This window comes from Nipponia nippon, unplaced genomic scaffold (genome assembly GCF_047370975.1).
Source record: "Nipponia nippon isolate SJK-2023a ecotype South Korea unplaced genomic scaffold, ASM4737097v1 scaffold_3, whole genome shotgun sequence".
In the NCBI taxonomy this organism is placed as follows: domain Eukaryota; kingdom Metazoa; phylum Chordata; class Aves; order Pelecaniformes; family Threskiornithidae; genus Nipponia; species Nipponia nippon.
Window position 1 is genome coordinate 14,225,077 of NW_028262347.1, and position 15,449 is coordinate 14,240,525.

The 15,449-nt window shown below is 43.0% G+C and overlaps 2 protein-coding genes across 9 annotated transcripts in view; one reads left to right on the forward strand and one right to left on the reverse strand.

Annotated features, from left to right (window-relative positions):
• The window catches only part of FAM185A (family with sequence similarity 185 member A), a 52,469-nt gene extending 38,896 nt beyond the window's left edge, over window positions 1-13,573 (forward strand). For 2 of the 4 annotated variants that reach the window (XM_087767582.1, XM_087767581.1), the window contains 2 exons: window positions 959-1,093; window positions 9,730-13,573. In XM_087767582.1, the coding sequence (XP_087623708.1) occupies window positions 959-1,093; window positions 9,730-9,845 (251 nt within the window). In that variant the 3' untranslated portion in view covers window positions 9,846-13,573. Of the gene's footprint in view, window positions 1-958; window positions 1,094-6,349; window positions 8,920-9,729 lie in introns of all 4 variants that reach the window. The other 2 variants (XR_015706903.1, XR_015706902.1) reach the window with 2 other exon arrangements.
• Window positions 12,708-15,449, reverse strand: part of FBXL13 (F-box and leucine rich repeat protein 13) — a 93,764-nt gene continuing 91,022 nt past the window's right edge. For 4 of the 5 annotated variants that reach the window (XM_087767569.1, XM_087767568.1, XM_087767570.1 and 1 more), the window contains one exon: window positions 12,708-12,831. In XM_087767569.1, coding sequence (XP_087623695.1) covers window positions 12,708-12,831 — 124 coding nt within the window. The remainder of the gene's footprint in view (window positions 12,832-15,449) is intronic. The other variant, XM_087767571.1, reaches the window with a different exon arrangement.

Genomic DNA, 15,449 nt, shown 5'->3' on the forward strand with positions numbered 1-15,449 from the left:
GGGCTCCATCACGTGTAACGGCTACTTGGGAAGACAGACGCCATCACTCCCAACGTCCCCCTGCTTCCTTCTTCTTCCCCCAGCTTTATATGCTGAGCATGACATCATACGGTGTGGAATATCCCTTTGGGCAGCTGGGGTCAGCTGTCCCAGCCGTGTCCCCTCCCAGCTCCTTGTGCACCCCCAGCCTCCTCGCTGGTGGGGTGGGGTGAGAAGCAGAAAAGGCCTTGACTCTGTGTAAGCACTGCTCAGCAATAGCTAAAACACCCCTGTGTTATCAACACTGTTTCCAGCACAAATCCAAAACAGAGCCCCATACTAGCTACTGTGGAGAAAATTAACTCTTTTCCAGTCAAAATCAGCACAATAGTCTAAACTGGTTAGTCACTTTTGAGACTGCATCTGTTCAAGGATGTGAACAGCTGGCCCTGTGCAGTAAAGCAAAGACAAATGCTAGCGTTAACAGTATGTAAGCTGTGTCTCATCATTCCAGAGGAGCAGTTCTTTCATAATGTGCCATGCAGTGGCTGGATTAATCCTCAAATCCGATCTCCTGTCCTTGCTTAGGAGTGTAAATATGCAACTAAAGGTGAAACTGAAGTCATAATACTTGTGAGATCTGTTAGATTTGCCTTCCTTGATCATTCGTGTAATAAGATCCCCTACCAGAGCCATTGCTAGCAGTATATGTCTATGTTAATTTTAATGTTTGCCAAGGAAATACTGAGACACTATTTTCTACATGTGACGTAGAGCATTCTGGTTATGATAAATGAAGATATCTTCATTTATCCTTTCAGAAACAAAAAAAGAGGTTACCGTGTCTGAAGGCTCTTAAAAAAACCAAAAAACAAAAACCAAACAAACAATGATTTGATTCAAGTTAGCTAAATAATTGCCTGTTTCATGCTTTGATCTCAATGTTAAACTAACGAGCTTTCATTTAAATTTATACCAGGTTCTATTACAGTCAAGGTACCTGCCTCTCTCAAAGCCTATTTACAGTTGTCTGGAAGAAAAGTGGATGTGAGCTCAGAGATCCAGTTAAAAGAAACACAGAGTGCCTCCAAAGACGATCACGTAACTATAAGTGGTAAGGCTTACTAATCTTGGCTTCCACTAAATGTCTGTCTGGCCTTAGTCAAAGGCATCCGCGTTTCCTTATGAGTTTATTGCTCTTGGCTTCTTCTTGTTTCATCTGTTTCAGGTTCAAATGTTTGCTTGTGCATTGTACTCCCCATGTTACTAGATGACTTTTTCATTTTGTTTGGTAAATGACTTGTGAATGCAACAACTGATTCTCTAACAAAAGTCTTAGAGCTAAATTCATCCTCGGCATCATTCCTGTGAATTTGTGGGAGGTAATCCAGGGCGGAATTTGACCCATTGCTTTGTTGGCTTAGACAGTCACATATAATAAATGGCCAGGGAATGCCTGTTAAAAATATAATGAAAAGTTTTCTCTGTGTATCTCTGTTGGGTGGGAGGGGGAAGTAAAAGGGGCATATGGCAGATCTATAAATGTGCAGTATAAATGTTAAGCAGCGCAGGGTAGGCTGAGAAATGATGGGTGGGAGACAGCTAGGAGAAGAGCAGAAGAAGCTGGAGCATGGAGGAATAGAGCATGCCTGGAAAGGTGCCTGTGATTACTGGAAACATTCTTCTAATGCATTTAAAATCGAACTTGGGAATCCCAAGTCTTGCTGTTTCCTGCTTTAGAAAACAGTTGTACAATTCATTGTCAGGGTGTGTATTTCTCCCTTGCTCTCCAGACGTGCCTATCTAGAAGTTAGGGCTGTTGCTGTTACCAATTACTCAGTTTGCTCAAGAGGGAACATTAACGTAATGTGTCTGAAGGCTCCAGCTTTGTTTTTGAACGTGTTATGTCAGCGTGACCTGCTATGATAGCAGATTGGGTGAGACTTTGAGTTTTTCTTTGGTTTTAAACCTAAGAAAATATGCACAAAACTTCTTTTCCTCCCCCATGTAAGATGATAATCTCAAAGTCAGGAAATGTTAGAAGTGTATGTACATAGTTTTAATGTGTAGCCTGCTTATATAAAATAGTAGTCTTGAAATGTATAGGTGTATCCCTTCCTGTCTTGAAGACAGGAACTAGAATTTAAATTTACTAGTGGTTATTAAATACAAATTTTTTAAAAACTGTGGTTAGAACTTCTGAAGCTAGAAACCTGTGGAAGGACCCCAGATTCCAGCAAGGCTGGAATGCATTGCCTCAGCAATAAAACAACCCATCTCCCAGCGAAGGAGGACCACTGGCCAGTGAATCGTCTTGTTATTCTGGCAACATTAAAGATAAGAGTGGTGTTTCAAATACACACAGCTGAATGGCTTCTCTGGTTTCACAACCCAGTCAGTGTTTATGTAGGACAGTCATCACTGAAGCAGATGCAATTTTTCAACCCACTATTCTGTATGGAAGTGATCTTGGCAGTTGAGGCCAAAAGCAGCCCTAATTAGTTAACCCTCAAATAGACGTATCCCAGAGTTATGGAAATCAGCAAGAATTGTGCAGAGGCAACAGCATTAGGCCACTGATTATCAGTTGTTTAAAGAGGCTACAGCATTGCACAAAAAATTTATTAAACATAAATCTAAATTGATCATAATACAGGTGAATGAAAAATACACCCTGGAATGGATTTTCTGCAGGATACAATTCAGCTAAACTAGCACTGGCTGGAAGCAATGTATCTGCATCTGTCTTTATACCCAGCATTTAGCTTTGCTGAGTGTTTTCTCACATAATGTAACCAATGATTTATAGCAGCTCTCTCCTTCCTTTTCTTCACTGGTAGGTAAGAAGCGACAAACCTGAAGGGAGATGAAGTAATTGGTTTTAACCTGTGCTTTGCTCCTTTTCTTACCCTTTTGGAAACGGTGCCTCCCCTTTCTTTGCCAAGTCAGTACCATTCCTTTGGCACGGCAAGGGAGATGCTGCCTGCTTTTCCTTCTCCTTACCGTGTCCCATGGGGACAGTGTATACTTTCTGCAGGTCAAGCACTTGTCCCCTCCTTCTCAACAATCTCTTCTTAAAGCTGATACTTGAGAATTTTCTTGTGCAAGTAGATTCTGAAATAATTAAAAATCATTTAATACTGTTTCTGTATCATTAAATCTTTATCCACTGTTGAAATTTTATGTACAGGCTCCTTCCTTCTAGCTTCCTTCCTTCTAGCTTCCTTTAGCTGTCCTGCTGCTGCAACTAAAGAAATATAAAATGGAGGGAAAAGAAGGGTTTTGCCAAGTGGAAGAAAACTCTGTATCACAAGAGCATGGTAGTTTAGATTTTTATGCTTCTGAGCTCAAAGGTTAGTTTAAAAATAGATGATTTTTCAGAAACTGGCCAGTCCTCATGTGGATAACGGAGGAACCGGCTGCTTTCGGAAAGCTTTACTTGCCTCTGGGAATATTGTGAGAGATGTTACAGAGGAGGCTCTCCAGGGGAAAGACAGGGTGGAGTTCTGTGACTTGGGTAAACACGCACCTAGTCTGTGACCTGCTGTCGGAAAGCCTTCCCTGCGGCTGGTGCAGCAGCTCTGATGCACGTCATCACCATGCTTCACGGCTCCTGGTACCACGCTGAGTGGGGAAGTCAGTACGCTGCAGTCCCACAAGCAGTCACGGCCAGGGTTTTGCAAGATAGTCAAGGAATAGAGCGGGATTTAGTCAAAGCAAGATGAAAGCCTGGAGCGAGTGCTCTAGAGGCAGAGTGGTGAGAGTGTGAAAAGTTGTTTTGGTCTTTTAGAAAAGGAAGGGACTTTCCTGCAGAACTGGGACATTTGCTGAGAAAGGGAAAGAACTATAGAGAGCAGTGCCAGGGAGTTCACACTTCAGAGTAATTTGCAGGGATAAGATACCTGTTTCCATTGACATCAGTACGCACTCTTAGGAGTAGTATGTATGGTATAATGAAAGCTGTTATAAAAACAGATTTGTGCTGAGCGCTGCCCCAGCTTCCATCTGTGAAAGCGTTTGTTCAGCTGTTTAGTTTGAGAGTGCTTGAGTAACTCCAGTAATTTCTGATGGCGATCATGTCACGGCATTCTTTTCCTTTCCCTGGCCAAGAGGGTAGGAAGAGAGGATTCTGCTTAGGCCTCGCTGCTTGATGTCGGTGCCTTCCCTGTGTCTCCAGGTCTGCCTGTATTCTTAAATCAGCTGATTTAAGAAGTCTGTAGAGATCACTAACTGTATCTGGAACTATATGTGGTAAGAGGAAGGGTAGCAGGCTAAAAAGTGTCAAATATTCAAGCAGAAAAGGAGCTTAGGAGACTGTCATGCCAAAGGGGTTACAAACATATTGAAGGCCAGGGTTAAAATTCAAATAATCTTTTATTTTTATGCTTTTTAGGCCATTTTTCTAATAAGTCCTTTTAAATTCAAAGTACAAAGGTAGGAATAATTACTGTGTGGTCCCAAGAGGAGGAATATTTCAATAAAAACATCAGTAAACAGGAAACAATAATGTTACACAGTTGCAAAAAATAAACAGTGTATTAACATGACTGTTCTGTAAAACTCCAAATAATCCCTTGGCTTCACATGGCATTAGTAATACTTTGCTGGGAGGTGTCCAGTTTTGAGTACTGGGCTTCAAAAAGGATGTGGACAACTGTAGAGGCGCTGAAGGAGAACACATGATCAGAGGCCTAAAAAAACTATTTGAGGGAAGACTGAAAAAGTGTTGGTTTTGTCTAAAGAAGAGAAGACTGAGAGAAGATGCACTTTTCCAGTACATAAGAAATTGCTGTAGAGATGAAAGAAATAAATTGTTCTCTGTCCACTGGGGATAGGACTAGAAATTATGACTTGATCTTGTGGTAAAGAAAACTTAGCTAAATAGTAAGATGAACTTTCTGGTAGTAAGCACTTGTCTGGTGAGGCCATAGGAGTGTCAGTGCTGCAGGTTGTGAAGAACAGGCTAGGCAAGCATGTCAGGTTAAATACAGCGCATCCTCAGGAGGTTGCTTTCAGCCCTGTTTTCTCTTGTCCTAAGTTGGTGTGACCGTCTGCTCCCACCCACTGCAAAGGAAGGCGATGAGGCACGTGGATGGATAAATTTGGGGACTAAACGAATGCAGCCAGTGGGCACGCTTCCGCCCGCTTCCATTGCCAGCTTGTGTGTTGGTAACCGTAAGCTTGCTGGAAAAAGTCTTGCAATCATTCAGAGACTTTCTTTGGATCCTTGTAGCTGATGGTATCAATTTCCAAATCTAATTGTCTGGAATATAATGTTTCCCCCCCGCCTTTTTTTTGTTTGTTTGTTTGTTTTTTTTAAAAAACCATGTAAATCTTCCATTTCTGAGTGGTACCAGGGACTCATCTGATTCCAGATCTTTCTCCATCCCTGGCCCCAGTTCTAGTGCCAAGTTCATATCCAGTGGCAACCATTGACCGATGCCATCCATCTGCTTGGTGCCGAGTGAGCTTTTAACTTTGGCAGTCACTTACTCCATCTGGTTTTCAGCACTTGCGTGAGTCTGCTTGGTAGAAGTCCCACAGTGTCACAGGTGCTTCTCAGAGGCCGTGGATGTTTGTCTTTGTAGGTTATTGTGTCTCCCTATTCTTAATTTTTCAGGTCGGCAAACCACCTTCTTCCTATATTTATTTCCATCCTCTTACAGAGAACATACTCTTTGGGAATGATTGTCTTCTCCCAGGTCGAGACATTCTTGCTCCCTGTTTCATCCAGCATGACAACAGTTGCAGCAGTTAACAGGATTTTTAGCCTTTGGTACTAACCCCACCCCATCTACAGCGCTAGAGCTGTGCCGAGCCACATCTGAACAGTGTTCTGCTCAGAGCCCTGCCTTCTGGTGGCCATGCACACCAGTAATAGGGTGCTGTCTTTCATGTTAACTTATACCCTCCCTCAGATGTCTGTCCTGAGGATGGAGAGGAATCTCCTGTTGTCTTCTCTATCCCCCTTTTTCCTGTGAAAGTTTCCAGATAGATGTTGCCTCTACCTTTTGGGTTGATCCAGCATCCAGTTATTCTTTTGATCACTAGAAACTCCTTTGATGGCCTTCTTCCTCAGGTGCCTCTGCAGAGAGACAGCCTGCCTAATTACCAGATTCCCTTGAAAAGATGGGCATTGATACCACTGTCCTATCTCCGACTTTCTGGGTTTCTCTTAATAACTTCAGGCCTTTTCACTGTTTGGTTCTCCTTTCTCCTTACAACAATCATTCTCTCAGGCGTGCACTGAAATAATAAGGCTTTTATGTCTGCGTGAGGTTGGATCTGGACTCCCCTCTGGAACATAGGGGACTTAGATGTTTCCTACCTCGATGTCCTTCGGGAATAACTTATTTCTCACTGCTCACAGAACGGATCCAGTGGTACTGGGAGAGCAGCCTATGAGGTGCTGTGGACTTACCCTGTAGGACTGCTTCAAAGACAGCGTGAAAGGAGAGCTGACTGCATGGGTCTCGTACACTGCCTACAAGGCTTTACAGATGCGTTTAACTGCCTTTGTTATCAGAAATTCTGCGTTATTTACTTTAAGGTAATTTCTGTGGTTTTAGCTGCATGGCATTCCAGGGTTAAATACGAACGCAGGTGAAAGGGCAGTGAATAATGTGCGGCAAGCAACTTGCCTTTAAAAGGGAAATAACTGGAAGAGCTTGTATTATGGCAGTCTGCTGAAACTTAAGTTTCTTCTGAAACTTAACAGCTGTCCGAGCGTAGCACTGCTTCTCCCACCGTGCAGCTGCCTTGGGCCTGTTGCATTCAGTTACGGCTCTAATCCCAGGAGTAACACTATCCGCTGCCGCGTCCCTCCCTGTTTTCTCTGTTCTCAAGGCATTTCTTCAAAACTTTCCTTCTTTCCTAGAAGCAATTTTTATTGACTCTTTGCCACTAGAATTGAGTGGGAAGAGCTTTGGTTTACAGTTTTACAGTGTCCCTCTAAACACTGTCCCTCTGTGAAGCCTTGATCCTTAAGCAGTATCTTAAAAAAAAAAAAAACCAAACAAACAAAGATGCAGGTTGTATCTGGAAAAGATTACATTCCTTCAAGTCAAATAGAAAGTTCATCCAACTTTTATGAAACACATTAGATGAGATGCTATCCTACAGATTTTTATTGGTTTCAGCTTGCATTTAACTCAAGCTGTTCACAGCCTTTGTGAGATATACCACAGTCCTAACAATACCGGTGAAAAACATTTAAAATATGCTTATCTTCATGTTTTTTACGATAGAATTGAGCTCTCTATTCACTTGCCTTCCTGGACACTGGAGAAGTTAAACAGTCAGTACTTCACTGCATGATGTTTAGCAAAGGTGTTCCCTGCCTTTGGACACACATGGGGGGGAAAAAAAAGAACTTTTCCTGGGCATTAAACTGAAGAAGGTGCCACGCAGCGTACTGGTGCATCTGTCTTCTTGGGAGCTTACGCTGTCGTCTCGACTGGTGGGTTTTGAAATGAAAATGAATTCCCCCCCCCCCGCCTTTTCCTTATTCTCAATCCAGCAGGCTGTTGGCCTTCGTGATTTAATTACACTAGCAAAGTCATCCTCAAAATCCACTTATGTTCCCACAGTATTCAGAGTACAGGCAGTGGGTACAGTTAAGACCAAACTGTCATCAAAAGGTCTCCAACTAAAACTTGTTGCTTGATCAGCGCCTCATACACAAAGCTGTTTAAATATCTTAAGCTTGGTTTGAACCTGCTACTGGCGATAGGCTTAATAACCTTAAAATAGTTTGAAGATCTTCATCCCTAGGGAGTGGAACTTGACACTCACTTTCTTGCAGGCAGTTTGATATTTTCTGCATTCCCTTCACAGGCAAATCTCCAGAAGAAGCATAAGGAACAAAACATTTTTCTAAGTTCACATAGCAAACGCAAAATGAAAAACAGAGCTCAGACAACAACTGAGCTTTACAGCAGCTCCTGCTAATTTGTTTGTGTGTTTCTTCAAAACTCTTCTTTAGCAGAAGTGTAGCAGGGTGTAAGCAGTGCATGGATCTGTTCGTGTACGGGGTCGATCCTGTGCTTCAGTGTTTGTTCCTTGTACGGAAGTACAAGCCACGGCGATAAAAACATGAGAGAGAGGAACTGGGAGCAAGCGCTCCAATGCGCCCTTCCTGGAAATCTCTCTCTGCCCTACATTTGTTGTGTCCTCTCACCTTAAGAAAAAAAAGCTGTATTTTCAGTGCTCTACAACTCTGAAAGGGATCAACTGAAATTTTCGTCTATGCTTCTTTGTAGGTTCATTTTTTTGACACCTGGAGGCTATTTCCTAGTTAAAATTCAGATCGATCTAGGGTTTTAAGGGCTACCTCTACTTAAAGTTAGATTTTGTTTCCATTTTTGTTCTGTATTCTCTGATACAATACTATTGCAAATCGATGATTCAGGAAAGCTTTCTGAGGAACGGAAGTTTCAGATTTTAACAGATTTGATGTACAACACATTTGTCCAACTTGGTGATGATCATCATAGATTTAAGTCCATAATTAGATGGGGAGCAGAACTGTGGATTCTGCCTTGCAGTAGGAACGGTATTGAGACTGAGCGTGATTGAGACTGCTGCTGCCGGGAGCAATCAGGAGCGCAGAAATTGTACTAGGACATCCACACGGCGATCCCTGACGGCGTGTTGTAGTCTGGTAACAAAGGACACTCAAAGACCTTTGCGTTCAGTGGGAGAACTCCATCGAGTGTCGGACTCCTCTGAAAATCCCGTACTTCTAAACAGTACCTCAGCCTGGTAGTGAATTCATGTGGGTTTGGCCCACAACCCCAGATTACAAGGACCGAAGCGCTGAAACACTATTGAAAAGCTCTGGCACGGAGGCTTGAGTTGTGGAAACCGATGCAGTGATGTCAGTTGGAGTTTCGCCACTGTTCTTGACGTGGCCAAAATTTAACTTCAGCTGTGTTACAGGTCAGAGCAGAGCATGTTTGCAAAGTTGCTTCAGAATCTGCTTCCCTGCCATCCCTCATGCTATTCCAGGCTCAAATTAGTTCTAAACTTAGAACTCACTCGGTCACACAAACACTAAAGTAATAATAAAAGATATTTTGTGAAGATAAACCAAAGTGAAGGTTGATCTTGTGATAAAGGCACTGATTTGAGACCTAAAAGATCCCAGTTTAATTCCCAATTTGGTCACAAATCTGTACAAATTTGGAAGGTCACTTATTTTCTCTTGGCCTCAGTTTCTTAATTGTAAAATGAGGGTAAGTTGAACTTTCTCCTTTGTTATACAGTGAGCTTTTCCGAGCATGACCATGCATACCAAGTTTCTGTGAAACATGTAAGACAGACATCTCGGGGTGGTGGGTTTCTTAATCCATTATTATAAGAAAGCAGTAATAGTAGCAACATGTCTGGTCATCTGGAAAATCAGGTCTTACCCATGTCTCTTTTCCATGTTTACAATAAAGGTGAAAACTTTTCAAATTACTTAGCCAGATTAATGTCTAATGTAGACGTATTTCCTAGCCCGTAATAAAAACTACGGTACTACATAATAAAAACCACAACTTTATTGTAATAACATATTATGGGAAGTGAGATTAATGCACAAAAAACTGTATCAAGAATGAAATGTCAGAAGCCCCTGTTAAAAATATAAAAATTCTACCAAATGAAAGTCTTATAAGTATTTCCAGGGAGCCTGAAAAAAAGGCGATGTGAGGAGGATATGTTTACTGGGTGTCACATTAAACTAAACAGAACTCTCTTTCCCAGGTCACATGAATCAAAGGAACGAAACGGACAAATGGATTAAGGCTGACACACAAAGCGGCAAAGTGTGTCTTAAAAGCCAAAGCTGGATCCAGTCTGTCAAGCTGAAGAGTTCTTAAAGGTGAAAGAGGCCAAAGAGATTGAATCAAGAAATTGTAAAGGAACATTTCTGTAAAGTTATGAAACTTTATTGATGCATATTCTTAATATAAGACGGAAACAATATTAAAAATGAGGGCATTTTAACCCAAGATTTGCCCGTGGCTGGTGCTTAACAGGTCTGGTTTAGTGCCTTCCAGGAACGACAAGATCTTACATGTTCAGAGTTTGTGTAACTTGACCCACTTACCATGTCAGTTTAGAAGCTGGTAACTTTCAAACAGAAGTTTGGAGTCGTCATTTAAAAATAAAAATAATTGTCCACATCTGGTATTTGAAAATATGCAAATTTACTTCCAAGATGACACGCTCTGCAAGCTATTTTGTATTTTTGAATTAAATGTCTCAGTACTGTGGAAATTCCACTGGTTTATGCAAAATGCAGAGAATTTTCTTCAACCAAATTATTTGTATTGTGGATAGGATAAAACCACTTTCAAAACTCTACTTCTTATTTGGTCTTCTCGTTTGGTGTTCGACCCCTAAGGAGCTCCTGCCTTGTCAGTGGGTACCGTATGTGTAGAACTACTTACGTGAAATGACAGAACCTGCCCCGTGTCATCCTGAACCACTTTACGTGTGGATAGAAATAAGAACGCTAGCTATGTTGACCGCTGTTCATCTGCAAAGAAAAGCTTTTAAAATAAATACTGAAAAGCGCAACGGGTCTGGCTGATTTCGAGGAACGCTCCACCAACTGGACTTCGAACAAGTCCACATGAGTATTCCCCTAAAGTAAAAGCTACCAAAGAATGGAAGTATTGGCCTAATAAATAAGGACTGTAATCTGTTTATTTGCTACATTTCCAGTGACTTGCTGTCAGCCTTGCATGAGGGGACCGTCGGCCCTTTGAGGCAGAAAGGCAGAGGGAGGTGAGGGGAATGTGTAAGCCCCGCACCAGGGCATACGTGATTTTTGTGGGGGATTTTGTGTTACCGTAATACAAACGCACAGTAAAGTAAATGGAGCTTTTAAAAGCCTTTCCACATATACATCTCCCCTTATAAAAGAAGGACAGAAATTTGTGTTTTAAAACTGAAATGTAAGAATTCCTGCCAGCTGAGTGGATGGAGAGTAGCAAAGAAGAGTTCAGAGTGTCAGCTCAGGTTTTCACTTGTCTATATGTGTGTATGTACTCTGGATCAGAATGGCACGTTATGAAAGGAACTTCTCCTTTTCCCACAGGAGTCCGCAGGAGGTGTAATTGCCCCTGGCTGATGGACTTCGGTAGTCACGGGCAGCATTTTTACTATAGTTCAGGGTGGTTAAAAACTCCACATTCTGTTTGCTGTTGCGTGTACTGTTTGTTTGGATGAGGTGGGCACTGATGTGTATGGCAATTACATATATTTTTAATATAAACACTAATATATAAAACATTACAAATATTATTGCTAAAAGCAATATGATATTACTAGTTATTAGTACTTTTTATTATACTACTTTTAAAAGACACAAAATTAATAAATGTGTAATGGTTTTAGATTTCCTGAAAAATTTTTGAAACTAATGATTTCTGTGCACTGCTGCAGACAAAGCGAAAGAAGCACCTCTAAATTCACGCTGCATTGAAAATAAAAACAGTGGAGTAGATATTTCACAAAATTGAGTCAATTTAATGGCTCCGTTATTCACCCGGATTACAAAGCCTGTCAGCCTCTGTGACTAAGGTCGTGCCTCTTGGAACTGCTGCATCAGCAATTTAAGGGAGAGCACAGTAAGAAAACACGTCGTTTCTTCCATGTTCAAAAGTAAGCAAGCTAAGGCATTCATATGCTAAACACAGCTGGAATTAAACATTCGGATTGGTAATTATTTGCTTAAAGAAGTTTAAATAAGCCATCAGAAAAATTGTGCTACCACTAAAGCTGCTCTGATTATATTCCTTCCAAGCTAATAAATGTTGAGGGCAGCCAGAACTTTAACGTAAAGGTCAAGAATGAGCTGGAGAAAGACGAACCTTTGGGAGTTTCCCCAAAGGCATTTGAGTAATGTCTTGTTCTGCAATAATGAGGTGAAACTTTGTGTTTTTCTCTAGACAAGGAAAGATTAGGGGGTTATCAGTAATTAGGATCTGAATGGCAAAATATGTGCTCGTGTTTTTTTGTCCATTTGATGAGAAGACATGTTCTGGTAACCGGAGAAAATGTATCCTTTACCACTTTTCTCATCTGTGCTCCTTTTCATCTGATTCTCCTGACTGTCAGCTGCCAGCTAGCCTGCAGTTCCGATCTGCACGTGCAAACATCGGCTCGCCTAGAGAGCTGAACCCGGCCCGAGGGGCCTTCATGAGAGGTAGGGCTCTGGGCGCACAAGCGACTGCTGAGAAGTAGAGAACCGTGCTTCAGTGTGCAAGTATAGTTGCAGGTTAAGGAATCGGCAGTCACTACCCATTCGCTGTTCTTAGTGCTCAAGAGCGCTGCACTTGATGAGTACCAGCCCTGCCACGTGGGAAGTCAGAGTGTTTATGTCCCGGAGGGGACCTTCATGGCAAAGAGGAACCCCAAGCACACGCAGATTTATTTATTGCTTACTCTGCATGGGACTACAGAACTTCTCGTTATTGAAAGATGAAGACAGCTTGAATCAACATCTGAAAGTTAGCAGTGTTGTTTCACTGCGGCTGTCTTGCTTGAAGGCGTACATACTCCTGCGAGAAGGATTTGCAATGCTTCCTTACTAATTCAACAAACAGCCTTTTATTAAAGTATGATTAGTTTTAAGACAAATAATATAGTGTTCTTTTCATGCTCTAGTGAAAAACCCTTGAACTGTAGAAGATGTTGTGCAATTTCTTCATCTTTCATTTTGAGTAATTTGTTTATTCAGGCGCTGATGTGAAGGTGAGTATGTTACCGTCCCGGTTGTATCCAAGCCAGGAAGGAGGGTCAGCATCACTGTGTTCTTGTGTCTCCAGTTTGGCTGTATATTTCAAGACAGCTTGTCTGCAACAAGAGTTAAAAGAAAAAAAAATGACAAAAGTAAAAAAAAAAAAATTTGCAGAGGCTGTTTCTACAAAGAACACTAAAAGCTGTTTAATGAGCAAAAGTTCCTTGTTCTAACTGAAGCTATCACTATTTTAAGAGGTGTTGTGGAAATTAAAAAAAGCAAATAATTGGTTAGGCCAGAGAGTCACAGAATAAATTAGGTTGGAAGGGGCCTCTGGAGAGCGTTTAATCCTGGTCTTGCTCTAAATGTGTCCAACTGGACCAGGTGGGTCACGGCTTCGCCAGCTGCGTTCTGAATATCTCTAGGGATGAAGATTGCTCAGCCTCTCTGGGCTCCCGTTCAAGTGTTTGGCCAGCCTCCTGATGAAAAAATAGTTTCCTTGTATGTAATCAGAACTTGACATATGCCACTTGTCCCGCCAGTGCACCTCGGAGGAAAGCCCGGCCGTGTCTTCTCTTCCATGTCCTCCGGCCGGAGCTGCAGACAGCAGTGGGCTCTCCCCAGCCCCAGCCCTCTCTTCCGGCGGCGGAGCGAAGTGATGCTTTCGGCCTCCCTTCGCGCATCGCGTGCTCCAGCCCCTCCGCGGTCTCCGCCCCTCACCTGTGCTTGCTGCCGCCTGTCAGTGCCTAAACCCAGATCTCTGGGACGGAGTAGGCGATGCCATTGGAATAATAGCATTGTGTTTTGAAGAAAGCATAACGCCAAGCTAGATAAATAAACCAGTTACATCAAAAGATACCACAGAGTCTCCAGCGTGGTTTTTCATAGCTATATCGGAAGGCCGTAGTAACTGTGCAGGTCCCTATCTCTATTTTTTTCTTTGAACAGTCTCTGTGGCACCTCCAGGTATTTCCACCCTTTCCTGGTACACCTTCTGCTTTCTCTTTGGCTAACCTCTCCTCTTGTAGTTATCTTCTGTCACCCACCTCTTCTTAAAGCGTATTGTTTCTGAAACGGAACCGAATACGGAACGAGCAGCGTTATGGGGCCTGACGGCCACTGGCGCCGGCCCCGAGCTCGCCCTGAGGCTGCGCTTTGCAGCTTCTGCGATCACTGAACCAGGATGACCCCTCTGATCAACCTCGGCATTTTGTGGCCGCTGCCCCTTTGTTGGAACACGGAAACAATGAACTAGAGCAAAATGCCTCAGAACTAGGAGGAAATCGGGCCTGCTGAGTGCGACGCCCTAAAAAGAAGTTGTCCCTCCTTCCCAGGCAGTATCAGTCCAGCAACTTTCATTGCCTTCCCGAGCTGAAGACACGTAACCCGCCACTTCCAGTCTTTCAAATGTCTCTTTCTTTCCATCGCTTGTGCGAGTTGGCTGTCAGCCCGCTCCGGGCTGCGCCGAGCACCGCCGCCCCCGGCCGCCCCAGCCACCCCCGGCCCTGGCTCTGGCGCTCCGGAAAGCTGCCCCGGGCCCAGCGGCTCGCGGGAAGGGCCAGCTCCTTCAGGAGAGTCAGCCTGACCTGGTGCGGCACAGCCGCAGCACCGCAGCCTTTCTCCCTGCTGGCCAACTTCCTGAGCTCTGGAAGGATATGAGAGATGGCAACTAGACAATACTAGAAAAAAACCCAAACGAAAGTGGCCTGTTATCTGCTACTACAGTATTTTCTTTTTCCCAAAGCGAAAACGCTGCAGATGGTTACACAAGAGGCAGACGTGCCCAGCTGTAACGCTCGCCCCACCGCAGCCCAAGAGGGGAGGCGGGGAGGGGTGGAAAAGGGGCAAACTTGGTGAAGCAAGGAGGGCGCCTTCTCAACCACTGCGTGACACTTTTTTTGAAATCTAACACTGACACACTGTATGAAGCACATGAACACAAGGCTGTATCTGTTTTTATATTAGGGAGGCCTGTGCCACTGAGGAATGTGTGCACAATTTATATGAGCTATAAGCTCTAAGCTATAAAATAAAGATCAACTCATCCAAGTCCAAATTCCTGTTTTTCATGGAAACTGCAATGTATGGCAGCTGTCTGAAGCATGTATAAGGGGAGCTGTTACTGGTTTTTTGGGAATTTATGCTGTCCCATGCCTGGAGCTACAGTTGATTAGTTTGCCAGAAACAGCCATTCATTAATCATCAACACATGGCAAAATAGATCGTTTATTTAAGATATACTGTGCTATGATAGAGCCTGCTTATTTATTTATATAGTGTCCTAAATGAGCACATTGATGAATAAAAGCATTTCAGCAAATAATTACAATTATCTTTGGCAAAGCAAATACCTCTTGGTGTAAGTCAGACAAAAGTACTGGCCCAAACACCCGGCCTGAGCAGCACTGGAATATATCACCGAATCCTTACCCAACGTTTCAGTCCCTTTTACTAAGGGGGGTAGCGAGGAAATACAGTTCTGCAGCACGGTCTGAATCCTGAGCCATTCCAAAATTCAGAAATATTTGACTGGGTCCGTCATAATGAAAAGCAGAGGTTTTGAAAAAGACTTTTTGAGATGAGGTTACAAAACCCAATCAAGACTAAAAAGTAATGGAAAATAAAAACTTAAACATGGGAGTACTGTTTAGAGTGCCAGCGCGGGAGAAATTAAGCCGGAGAAGCAAGTGGAGGCAGGCAGCTAATGGGAAAAGCAGAAAGCCTCCTGCAAGCA